The sequence below is a fragment of the Tachyglossus aculeatus genome, assembly GCF_015852505.1.
Source record: "Tachyglossus aculeatus isolate mTacAcu1 chromosome 12 unlocalized genomic scaffold, mTacAcu1.pri SUPER_6_unloc_4, whole genome shotgun sequence".
Taxonomy (NCBI): domain Eukaryota; kingdom Metazoa; phylum Chordata; class Mammalia; order Monotremata; family Tachyglossidae; genus Tachyglossus; species Tachyglossus aculeatus.
The window spans coordinates 4816966-4830532 of record NW_024044831.1 but is presented as its reverse complement, the minus strand read 5'-3'; the positions used below and the strand labels follow the sequence as shown (position 1 = coordinate 4830532).

The 13567-nt window shown below is 47.0% G+C and overlaps 1 protein-coding gene across 1 annotated transcript; it reads left to right on the top strand.

The window, feature by feature from the left end:
* The first annotated feature begins 461 nt into the window (after positions 1-461).
* LOC119921677 (olfactory receptor 14I1-like) lies at positions 462-8034 on the top strand. The gene is made up of 8 exons (XM_038741757.1): positions 462-492; positions 1053-1122; positions 4440-4602; positions 6277-6363; positions 6493-6548; positions 7314-7473; positions 7683-7774; positions 7890-8034. Exons 1-8 carry the CDS (start codon positions 462-464, stop codon positions 8032-8034), a joined length of 804 nt encoding a protein of 267 aa, XP_038597685.1.
* Positions 8035-13567: the final 5533 nt, after the last annotated feature.

The following is a 13567-nucleotide window of genomic DNA, read 5'->3' as shown; positions in this document are numbered from 1 at the left end:
GCTCCATCTGTCTTGTCAAATCCATCCTCTCTCAACCTTCCATCCTTTCTTCCTTCCATCTATCTATCCATTCATCCATCCATCCAGAGCACGGGCCTGTGAGTCAGAGGTCGCGAGTTCTCATCTCGGTTCCGCCAAATGTCTGTTGCGTGACTTTTGGCAAGGTCGCTTAACTTGTCCGTGCCTCAGTACCCTCAGCTGTCAAATGGGACATGTGACATGGACTCTGTCCATCTGATTAGCTGGTAACAACCCCAGCATTTAGTATAGTTCTTGATATATTGTAAGTGTTTCACAAAGGCCATAAGAAAAAGTTACAGTTGGCTGATTGACTGACAGATTGAGTGTCTCAGGTTGTGAATTACATAAAGGTGAAACCATTCACCGTGGCTAAAGACTGTAGGTGAAAACAGGAACCGTTGTGAAGCTAGGATTCAGAAGCCATTGTTTCCATGGGAACCATGGCGGTAGGCACGATCGCTGATGCTGCAGGTACCGTGCCCTTGTCTCCCAGGTGCCTTACGAACCACGTGACCAGAGGGTGCTTAGCTTATCCAAGCTACGAGGTCCCTTGGCAGAGCCCTGAGCCATCCTCCAGGTATCCGAATCTTAGCAGATCCTCCTTTATCTACAGTGATGGAGCTATGTCTGGAAAGCTTCTCGGGTTCTGAGGGAGAGCAGAGAGGGTTTCAGGGAGCATGTCTGTTCCTTTCTGGCGGACCGAACCTAGGAGTCTGAGGGTAAAGAGGGGACCAGCCTAGCCCTTCAGAGGTCAGCGACCCCCACTCCCACGCTGCACCGAGAGAGTGACCGGAGGTGAATGGGATGGAGGGGCAGAGCGGGACGAGGATGAGGAAGGAAGAGATGGAGCCAGTCTGGGGCCTAAGATGGGGTTTAGACTAGGGCCGCAGCCCCAGTCAGAGTAGGGGTGCTAGCAAGCGGGGAGGTGTTTACCAGTTCAGTAACCCCCAACTATCACACAACTCTCCTCCTTCACCCTCCAACCTCGCTACCATGCCAACTATCCACCGGTCTATGGTGCTCCGGCACAGCGTCAGCACTATGGACAGTCACCCTGGCCTTCGGTGGGCCCCAGAATCCCTTGCAAAGGGTAAATGACTGGTACGGCTGAGAGAGTTGACCAGCTTTGGACAGCCACTGACACGAACAGCACTAAGAGTTTTTCCCAAATGATGGGAGAAGACAAATAGTGGAAAAGGTTTTAATCCCTGCCCTTATGGGCTTTCCAACAAGGTCGACACATTGTAATTTACTATCAATCAATGTATCTTGAATCATAATGACTGAGCACTTACTGTGTGCACTAAACCCTTGGAGAGTAATAATAATAATAGTAATAATTGTTAGCTTTTACTATGTCCCAAACACTGTCCTAAGTTCTGGGATAGATACATGTTAAGCAGGTTGGAATACAGTCCTGGTTCCACATGGGGATCGCAATCTTAACCCCTATTTTACAGATGAGGTAACAGAGGCTCAGAGAAGTTTAATTTCACATAGAAGACATGAGGCAGAGGCGGAATTAGAGCGTAGGTCCTTCTGATTCCTTCTGACTCCCAGGCCTGTGCTCTATCCACTTAAGAACACCATAACAGACACATTCCCTGCCCCTACTAGAAGACAAAAAGGAATGGGAAGATAAATAGGCAATTATTCCGTGCCATATTACAGATGAGGAAAGTGAGGCCAGCAGAAGTGAAGCGACTTGCCCAAGGTCCCACAGCAGCAAGGGGACGGAGGCAGGATGAGAACCAAAGTCCTCTGACTCCCACTAAGCTAAGCTTGGAAGAATACAATAGAACAGAGCTAGTAGATGTTTATGCTCCTATAAGGAGCTCTCAGTCACGAAGAGAACTCCTGGGCCCATGCGCTTTCCACCAAATGAGGATGAACATGAGATGATTCATGCTTGAGTTAGGTTAAGTGGGTTTAGAAGGCTGGGAAATCAATCGGTGTAGCTGGTTGCAGAAGGGGGCGGATTTTACTAGTGCTCAGAATTCGGAAAGAACTGTGCTTTCTCCGAATTTAAGAGAGGGAATTCTGGGCTAGGATGGAATTGGGCGAGTCGATCGTGAGTAACAACTAGAAAATTGTTTTGAGAGGTGAGAAGAAGAATTGATCGATGGAAAGGGGGTGAAGCGCAGTCATAGGGTGGACAGCTTCTATCTGATTGTGAGTTTTCATTGCTTGTGAAAAGACACAACTTGTCATGAGATGAGGTTGAGGGGATTAGAGATGTAGGCTGAGCGATGCTTTAGGAAAGGACTAGAAGACTGATGAGGCACCACTTGTGTTGGTGCGATTGCAAGTGTGAATGCAGAAATATGAGGAAATGGAATCAGTTTATTGTATATGTGGGGTCATTTTGTTTTGTTTTATGGTATAGTTAGGATCTTATTATATGTGAGGTACTGTACTAAACACTGGGGTGGATAAATGCGAATCAGGTTGGACACAGTCCATGCCCTGCATGGTGCTTTCAGTCATAATCTCCAATTTACAGCTGATATAACTGAGGCACAGAAAAAGTAAATGACTGGCCCCAGGTTATACAGTGGACAAGGAGCCAAGACAGGATTAGACTCGAGGTCCTTCCGTCTACCGGACTCATGCTCTCTGCACTAAATGGATAAATGTATATATAAAGGCACTTCTTGTTTGACTCTAAAACCACCGAATAACTTTCACAACAGTTATGTTCATATCTTTATGTTCTCTGACTTCTCCTATGCGCTATTCATTTTAGGTTCTGTCTCCTCAACCAAAAATAATGTTCTTGATATTTACTAAGTGTTTATTAAGTTCCAAGCAAAGTATTAAGTTCTGGGGAAAATTCAGGACAATCGGTTAGAACACAGTCTGTGTCCCATGAGGGATTCACAGACTAATTAGAACGGAAAACAGGTATCAAATCCTCATTTTACTATTGAGGAAACTGAAGCATAGAGAACTTAAGTCACTTTCTTATGGCTATGTAGCAGAGTTTTAGTAGAATAGGGATTAGAACCCAGGTCCACTGACTCCTAGGCCTGTGTTCTTTCCAATAGCACCTTGCGTCTTCACAGTTCCAAGCTTGGTGCTTCCAATATAATGGAAGCTCCTTGGGGTTTGAATAATCATCCATTCATTCATTCATTCATTCATTCAATCGTATTTATTGAGCGCTTGCTATGCACTTGGGAAGTACAATTTGGCCACAGGTAGAAACAGTCCCGTCCCAAAAACGGGCTTACAGTCTAGAAGGGCGAGACAGACTACAAAACAAAACAAGTAGACATGTGTCAATACCATAAGAATAGATACATTTAATTATAGATATATTGTAGATATACTTATTATATATTCGTATATATTAGAATTGTAGATATAGTAATACCGTGTCCTCTTTAGGTACTCAATGAATATAATTCTATTAGTATTATTCCTTCACCAACAACATCAATGTCTCTAAATTGAACTCTTCCCTCCCTCTTCCTGTACAGGGAGTCGACATAGTTCTCCAGAAAAGTTCAGTGTCTCCAAGGTAAACTCAAAGATCATTTTGAATTCAATAACTGTCTCCTCTCCCTAGAGAATCACCAGCAAGTCAAATCTTTCACTAATCCTATCCATGCATTCTAACTTTGGCTCTTCCCTCATCCACTGCAGAAAATCAATGCTGCCTCCCAAAAATGTCCAACGGGGAGCGTGGGAAAGACAGGGAGTATGTGCACACAAACTGTACCCAACGGCTCAAAGCCAAACAGACTCAACAACAGGAGATAAAGGGACCAGGGCAAGAAAAACAAGCTTGCACCTGCAAAGCTCGGAGGCAACCTCAAGGGCCATATCCGCAGCCAGCAATGGGTTGGCAACGGGTGGGCTGGGGGCCAGCCAGAGCGAGCGCTTCGTGATGGACAGAGCTGTTGCTAGGCTAGTGGCTGGAGGGTGGCGAGTGAGTGTGCTACATGGCCTGAGAAAATCCTGCCCCCCCGGGCAACGGGGGGTAGAAAGAGACGAACAAGACAAGGGGGGGGTGCACGCACGCACACACACACACAGGTGCTCTCTCTCCCCTCCCTTACTCTCGTCTCTCTTCTCTCTCTCTTTATTAACTATGTAATCGCTGGATAGCAAATAAAACGGCAACCAAGCTTTGGACCTCTGGCTGACTCTTCCTGGTGTGAACGCGCGGCCTGCGTCCGGAGACGTCCGAAGACCCGGAAAGGGTAAGAACCCGAGAGTTGCCCCCGAAACCCCGGGGAGCAACGGTCCAACTTATTCACGGTGAGGGAATTCATCCTGCTGGATTTCTCAGAGGCCCCGAAGCTGCAGCTGGTCCATGCCGCGCTGTTCCTCCTGGTCTACCTGGAGGCCCTGATGGGGAATCTCCTCATCGTCGCAGTCACCGTCCTCTATCAGAGCCTCCCCACCCCCAGGTACCTCTTCCTTACGGATCTGTCCGTTCTCGGCCTCTGCCTCATCGCTGTCACCCTCCCCAGGTCTGTTGTTATCGCCCTGACCAACTATAGATCCATGTACTTCCAGGGCTTTATCGCCCAGGTGTTCCTGGTGATCGTTTTCGCCACTTCAAAGCTGGTCGTACTCACAGCGTTGTACTATGACTGCTACGTTGCCATCTACCGCCCTCTGTTCTATAAAGCTCATCATGACCAACTGCAGCAAAGAGAAGTGTATTGCCTTAACTATGGTCATACAGCAGACAATCCACCCATCCGTCCATCCATCTATCTATCCATCTTCCCACCCATCCTTCCGTCCACCCATCGATCCAGCAAACCATCCATGCATTCATTTAACAATCCATCCAACCATCAATGAATCAATGATATTTGTTGAATTAATCGTGGGTGTAAAGCACTGCAGTGTGCCTTCAGAGAGATCAAAATAAATTAAACACAATACCTGCTTTCCAAGAGTTTAAAATCTAACAGGGGAGATAGACATAGAATTAATTAATGAGAGGACGAATAAGAGAATGGAGAGAATGGTAAACATATGACTATGTGCTTAAAGAGTGCATTTTATAAATGCTGCTACATACTAAACTGTAATAGTGAGTGTGAGTGAAAAAATGGAGAAGTGGTCTAAGATGCTGATTGGTAGTTGGGAGAAGATGACTTAGGGAGAAGAAGAATGAATTATGCGAGGCATCCTGGAATTTCTGGGATGATGGAGGGGCTTTGAAGATGGGAACAGCTGTGCTCTGATGGACTGGAAGAGGGGAGGAGGAAGAGCTGATAGATTATTTCTCCATTTTCCATCACTGAGACATTTTGAAAGGGGACAGGGCCATTCAGAGGAGAGCGATCACCGTATTCGCACCTCCTCACCCCAGTTTGGTACAGTGCCCCAGCTCTGAGAGCGAAAAGGATGACCCCTAGTTTACAACCTTTTCCTCCTGAAACCAGGGATTTTGCCCGTCGTGTCCACCCAGCTAGTATCAGTGATTTTTTCCCAACATTCGGTTCTCAGAACCCCTCAGCCCCTCCTAAACTGATAATAATAATAACAATAATAATCATTGCATTTGTTAAGCGCTTACTATGTGTCAAGCACTGAGGTAGACACCATGTAATCAGGTTGTCCAACCTGAGGTTCACAGTCTTAATCCCTATTTTCCAGATGAGGTAACTGAGGCCCCGAGAAGTTAAGTGGCTTGCCCAAGGTCAAACAGCAGACAGGTGGTGGAGCCGGTATTAGAACCACGTCCTCTGACTGCCAGCCCAGGCTCTTGCCACTAAGCCATGCTGCTTCTCATGCTGCTTCTATGGGTTGATCCCCCAAGTCAGCCCGGGGGAGGGTGTTAGGATGACTTTAGATCCATTTCTCGTTCTCTCTGGATTTGCAATAAGAAGACGTCAGAAAATACAACTGCTTAAGTGACCGATTGGTTGTATGAGGTCAAGAACAAGATGAAACTCAGAGAAGCAGCATAGCTTAGTCGATAGACCATGGAACTGGGAGTCAGAATGACCTGGGTACTGTTTTGCCTGAGGAAGCGGAGAAGAGTTTGGGAAGCAGAAACAACTGGAGCCTTTTATTAAGATTAAAGGCTTTATTATAATCAATAAGCAAAGCACTAAATAATCCATAACAAATTATAAATAAGAAGAATAAGAAAAGGGTTTACGCATTACCAATCCTAATTCATCTGCTACATCGAGGTCAACAACAGTTCACCTGTAGTTTCTAGAATCGGGAATGTCAAAGGGGTTCATACATCACCGATCCTAATTCATCTGCTACATCCAGGTCAACACTTCAACTGGAAAGCCCCGGGACAGCTCAACCGGAGTCTCTAGAATCGTGAAAATTCCTGGGCAGTGCGTCCACTCCCAGGTGAGGCTTCGAGTGAGTTCCGGGACTTTCCCAGTTTTATAGTTCGAGACAAACAACTTGTATAACTTAGTTTACACAAGCTTTGGTTATTTTTCTATCCGTGTTGACACAAGGGCCGTTGTTCCCAAGAGTCCGCACCTCTCCAAGGAGCTGGTCAGGCGCCCGGTGCGGGGTGAGCCTCAAGAGCAAGGACATACTTTTTATACAATACTTTCACCTACCGTCCTTTATCCCCTTATAAGAAATAGGTGTAGAAGTTAAAATCATCCTTCGCATGAGTTGTAAACAACCCTATTCAATCCATTACAGGTACTAATCTCGGCTCTGCTACGTTTCTGCTGAGGGACCTTGAGAAAGTCACTGCACTTCTCTGGCCCTCGGTTCCCTCATCTGTAAAATGGCTGTTGAGACTGTGAGTCTATGTGGGACAGTGACATGTCTGACGCAACTTGCTTGTATCCACTTCAGCACTTAGTACACTGCCTGGAACATAATAAATGCTTCTCAAATGCACAATCATTATTATTATTATTATTATTATTATTATTATTATTATTATCATTATGGATGTGGAGGGGGGCTTTTCACACAGGCCCAGACTGAACCAAGTAAGCACCCTGAGACAGGGAAGCACACGGAAACAGCAAGCCCAGTTGATAGAGCATGGACCTGGAAGTCAGGGGACGTGGGTTCTAATTTTAGCTCCACCACTTGTCTGCCATGTGACCTTGGGCAAGTCATTTCACTTCCTGCCTCAACTACCTCATCTGTAAAATGGAGATTAAGACGAGATTCCTCCTGCAGGGTTTCTCGGAGGTCCAGGAGCTGCAGCTAATCCACGCAGCTCTGTTCCTCCTTGTCTACCTGGCCGCCCTGATGGGGAATCTCCTCATCGTTGTCGTCACCGCCCTTGGTCGGCGCCTCCACACCTCCATTTGCTTCTTCCTCAGGCACCTGTATGTCCTCGAATTCTGCCTCATCTCTGCCACCGTCCCCGAATCCGTCACCATCTCCTTGACTAGTAACAGCTCCATCTCCTTCCAGGACTATATGGCTCAGCTCTTACTGGTGATCTTGTTTGCCGCTTCGGAGTATTATTTTGCCCTCACGGCGATGTCCTATGAACGCTACGCTGCCATCTGTTGCCCCTGTACTACGACGTCATCATGGATCAAGGGACCTGAAAGAATATGGCCGCCTCTTCCTGGCTCACTAGGGGGCTGTTTGGGGTCTTGTTTCCAGCTTCGACCTTCTCCCTGTCCTTCTGCTGGTCCAACGTCGTCCACCAGTTGTTCTGTGATGTCCCCTCCCTGCTGAAGATCACCTGCTCTAAGGACCACATCACAATCGACGTGTCCATGACCCTAGGGGTAGTGTTAGCTGTCGTCGGTTTCGCCTCCATCGTCATATTGTACGTGTGCATCTTCCATACCTTACTTAGGCTGCCGGCGGCCGAGGGCCGGGCCAAAGCCTTCCTCGCCATTGTTATTATTGTCATTTTGACAGCTGTCACCGCCGATCTGAAGCCAACCTCAGACTCTGGTGTCCGTGTTCTACACAGTGGTACTACCTGCCCTGAACCCCTTCCTCATCTGCAGCGTGACGAACCTGGACATGAAGGCCGCCCTGTGGAAAATACTAAAACAGAGCTTTTCCCATCCTTTCCTTTGAAAAAAAACTGTCTCCTTGTGTCGATATTGTCATCACCCACCTCACGGAGACACCCTACAAAGCGGTGCATATGAGCAGTTAGCTTTTCTGTCTGAAAGGAGGCTTTCTAAGAGTCTGGAGAGATGTCCAATAAGATCAGTGTGTGATAAATAATCCCGCCTCGGAAGACATTGCTCTGGAGTCGATAAAAGCTGACAGGTTGGACCCAGGTTATATCCCACAAGGGGGTCAGTCTTCATCCCCATTTTACAAAAGAGGGAACTAAATCCACAGAGAAGTGAAGTGACTTGCCCAAGGTCCCACAGTTGACAGGTGACAGAGCCGGGATTATCACCCAAGTCCTTCTGACCTCCGGGTCTGAGCTCTATCCACTTGTCCACGCTGTTTCTCTTTGGTAAGTCATTTAACCTTCATAATTAACAAAATTATTTTTTCCTTCCCAGACCATTGTAGGTCTACAAAATCTATCAGTCTCACGTGATGTGGAAAAATTCCTTCCTTGTGTGGCATTCCTCAGTAACGATGTCTTCTTCTGAATAAAGTCTGTCACTCCAACTTGCTACTTTTTCTTTCTGAGAGTGAACGTGTTATCAGTGTTGTGACTTGTGAAGTAGTGTGATCTAGTGGAAAGAGCATAGGCCTAGGAGGCATTCATGCATTCATTCAATAGCTTTATTGAGCGCTTACTCTGTGCAGAGCACTGTCAGAGCGCCATGGTAAGCTGTAAGCTCATCCAAACTGCCTAGGCTGTGCCACAGTGCCAAACCCAAGCAGGCAGCTCCCTGGTAGACACGGTTGGGCTGTGGGTAATAATAATGATAATAATAATGGTATTTGTTAAGCTCATACTATATGCCAGGCACTGAACTAAACACTGGGATAGATACAAGCCAATCGGGATGGAGGGGCTTGTGATACTTTGGGTCACTGCACTGGAAAAGGCCCCCCTCCTGCAAACCCTCTCCTGCTTAGTTGGGGGATGCGGCCCTGCTCTGAACCGCAACATAGGTCCCGAATGTGAGCATCACCCCAGACTGCTTCCTACTCTTCCATCTGCCTCATTGCCCCTACCTGTTCCTTCACCCCCATCCACCAAAGTCACTCTTACTTGGGCAGCGTGGATCTGTGGGCCCCTGACTTCCAGCTCCCCTTGGTCCTTTGGGTGGGGCAGGTCACGAAGTCTCCGGAAAGCTAGCTACCGCACTTGGCAAACAAGATTTGCTCAATCAATTGCAGTGATGGACTACTGGATGGATGAATGAATGGCTGAATGGATAGTTGATTGGAAGAATGGAGAAATGGATCTGAGCTGTTGGATGGGATCTGTATCCAGATTTTACTCCCTTTCTTCCAGTGGTCGTACCTACCCTAAGAGTGTGCCTTATTCTCCACCTCTTCAAAGCTTTACTGAAGGACATCTCCTCCAAGAGGTCTTCCCCGACTAAGTCCTATTTTCCTTTTCTTCCACTCCCTCTGCGTCGCCTTGACTTGTTCTCTTTATTCATCCCCCTCTCAGCCCCACATCCCTTATGTCCATATCCGTAATGCATTTATTCCTATTAGTGCCTGTCTCCCACTCCAGACTGTAAGCTCACTGTGGGCAGAGAATGGGTCTGTTATATTGTTATACTGTACCCTCCCAGGTGCTTAGTACAGTGCTCTGCATACTGTAAGTACTCAATAAATATGACTGACTGACTCGTATGTTATTTTTATTATTATCACCATCATCATCCTCAGTCAAAAGTATTTATTGAGCACTTACTATGTGCAGAGCACGCTAATAAAATCTTGGGAGAGTACAATACAACAAAACCAGCTAGCACGTTCCCTGCCCATAACAAACTAGCACTCTAGAAGAAGATCTAATTGAATATTTGTCAGCACACTGGATGAAATCACCCGGACCTGGGACAGCTGGGAGACTGAAATGTCTTGGATATTAGTTGGGGTTCCACAGGTGAATAGCTATCCCTCCTACCCCCAATATTTCAGGAAAAATCAAAGCAATGCAGAGAATCAGTGTGGTCCTTCCATCCAGATTCTAATTCCAGCTCTGCCACTAGTCTGCTGTGTGATCTTGGGCAAGTGTCTTCACATCTCTGGCCCTCAGTTACCTCATCTGTAAAATGGGGATTGAGACTGTGAGCTCCACGTGAGACAGGGCACTGAGTCCAACCCGATTTGCTTGTATCCACGCCAGTGCTTAGTACAGTGCCTAGTAGAAAGAAAGAGCTTAACAAATATCATAGTTATTATTATTATTATTATTAACACACCTTGAAGATACCCTAGAAAGCAATTACAAGATCCCTCTAAATATAGTGTTTCAAGACTCTGCAGGGGGTATCTGGATCTAACTCAGGACGGATAAATTCATGGTCTCCTGATAATAATCATGATTTATTATCATAATCATAATTATCAACATTATCATTATAGTCTCTGTAAACAGTTTACATGCAAAAGGCATGTAAAATTGTGCTGAGTAAAAACAAAATGATATGCTCAGACTAAGTCCCTGACTGTAAGAAGCTCAGAATATAAGAGAAACAGAATGCATGTATCAAATCCTCATATTACAGAAAGGCCCGGAGAAGTTACCGTGGTCACCAAAGGTCGTACAGCTGGTCAGTGGCAGGGTTGCCAGCCTCCTGTCCAATCTCCCAACCTCCTGTCTCTCCCCACTTCAATCTATACTTCACTCTGCTTCCCGGATTATCTTTCCACAGAAACGCTCTGGGCATGTCAAAACCGCTCCTCAGAAATCTCCAGTGGTTGCCTATCAAACGTCGTATGAAGTAAAAACTCCTCACTATTGGCTTCAAACCTCTCCATCTTCTTGCCCCCTGCTTCCTCACTTCCCTTCTCTCCTACAGCCAGCCGCACACTCCACTCCTCTACCGCTAAACTCCTCACTGGGCCTCGTTCTCGCCTGTCCCGGAGTCGACCCTTTGCCCACATCCTACTTCTGGCCTAGAACGCCCTCCTTCCACACATCCTCCAAACTAGCTCTCTTCCTCCCTTCAAAGACCTACTGAGAGCTCACCTCCGTCAAGAGACCTTCCCAGACTGAGACCCTGCTTTTCCCCTGCTCCTCCTCCCCATCCCCATAGCTCCCACCCTCTCCCTCTTCCCTACCCCCTTCACCTCCCCACAGCACTTGTGTATATTTATGCATATTTACTACTCTATTTTATTAATGATGCGTATACATCTATAATTCTATTCATCTATTTTGATGGTATTGACGCCTGTCTACTTGTTTGGCTTTGTTGTCTGTCTCCCCTTTGCTGGATTGTCTCTGTTACCTAATTGCACTTTCCAAACGCTTAGTATAGTTCTGTGCACACAGCAAGCTCTCAATAAATACGATTGAATGAATGAACTCAAATTTCATGGCTTCCAGCGGTGTAATCAATCCCCTCTAGACTGTAAGCTCCTTGTGGACAGGAAACATGCCTACCGATTTTTTTCTTTAGCTTCCTCTCCAATCCCTGTCCTCCCCTTAATTTTCCCATCAGCGTAGATGACCCACCAATTTTTCTGTCTCACAAGCCCATACCCCTAACATTATCCTCGACCTCTCTCTCTCATTTAAGTCACAAATTCAGTCCATCACGAAATCCTGTCTGTTTCACCTTCACAAGATCGCTAAAATCTGCCCTTTCCTCTCCACTGAACTGCTACCACGTTAATCCAGTCCCTTATTATATCCCACCTTGATGAATTTATCAGACTCCTTGCTGAACTCCCAGGCCTCCTGCCTCTCCCCACTCCAGTCCATACTTCACTCTGTTGCCCGGATCATTTTTCGATATAAATTTTTAGTCCATGTTTCCCCACTCTTTGAGAACCTCCAGCAGATCCCCATGCACCTCTGCATCAAACGGAAACTCCTTACCACTGGCTTTAAAGCACTCAATAACTTGCACCATCCTATCTCATCTCGCTCCTTTCCTACTACAATGCAGGCAACATGCTTTGCTCCGGTAGTAAATATGATTGATTAACTGATGGATTGAATATCAGCACAAGGAAACGGATATTTCGACCTACAGAGAAGTCTGGGGAAACCCCCTTTTTAAAACTGTCCACCGAGCAGCCTTCAAGGCCTGGTTTCTCAGGCTGTAGATGAGGGGGTTCAGTGTCGGGGGCATGATGGCGTAGAACACGGACATCAGCAGATCTAACACCGAGGAAGAGTGTGAGGGAGGCTTGAGATAACCATACATGCCTGAGGAGAGGAAGACAGTGGCAACAACGAGGTGGGGCAAGCAGATCGATAAGGCTTTGGCCTTACCCTTGGCTGCCAGAATCCTCAGAACAGCCCAGAAGATGCGCGCGTACGAGAAGACAATGGAAATGGAGCCTATGGCACCCATGGTTAGATCAAAGGTAACGCTCACGTCGATGGCTGAGTGGACTTCAGAGCAGGTGATCTTCATCAGGGAGGGGAGGTGCCAGAAGAAATGCTGGACAACGTGGGACCCGCAGAAGGACATGAGAAGGTCGAAGCTGAACGCAAGACCCGGAACAGCCCTCCGCTGAGCCAGGTGTCGGATACCAACTTCCCACAAGCCTCTGGCTTCATGAGGACCTCGTAGCGCATTGGGATGCAGATGGCAGCGTAGCTGTCAAAGGACATCGCCGTGACGACGAAAAACTCCTAGGTAGGAAACAGGACCACCATGGAGAGCTGGGTCGCACTGCTCAAAAGGAGATGGAGCTGTTATTAGTCAAGGAGATGGTGATGGAATTGGTGACCGTGATGGAGCTGAGGCAGAGGTCGATGAGGGACAGGTTCCTGAGGAAGAAGTACATGGGCGTGTGGAGGCTCCGGTCGAGGGTGGTGACGGAGACTATGAGGAGATTCCCTGTCAGAGTCGCCAGGTCGACCGGGAGGAACAGCATGGCGTGGACCAGCTGCAGCTCCCGGACCTCCGAGAATCCCAGCAGGAGGAATTCCCTCACCCTGGGGATGTTGGAAATTTCTGGGGGATACTGTCGACTCCCTGCACAGGAAGAGGGAAGACTTCAAATTACAGGCCTTGATGTCTGCGATAAGGGAATCAACATTACCTCCTGTAGGAGTAAATCAATCCGTTGCACATACTGAGCACCTATAGAGTTCAATAGAATTAGTAAAAATGATTCCGCACTTACAACAGTGCTCAGCACTTAGAACAGTGCTTTACACAAAGCAAGTGCTTACCAAATACCATTATTATTATTATCCCTGCTGTTGAGGAATTCCAAGCTCACAGACTTGTAGGAGTGGCATAGTGTAGTAGAAAGGGCACAGTACTTAGAGTCGGAGGACATGGGTTCTAATTCTGCTCTACCACTTGCCTGCTGTGTGACCTTGGGCAGCATACGTAACTTCTCTGAACCTCAGATTCTTCATCTATAAAATGGAAATTCAAGGCCTGTTCTCCCTGCTACTGAGACTGTGAACGCCATCTGGGGTAGAGACCGTGTCCCATGTCGGACAGCAACTGTGTCCAACGTGATTATCTTGTATCTACCCCAG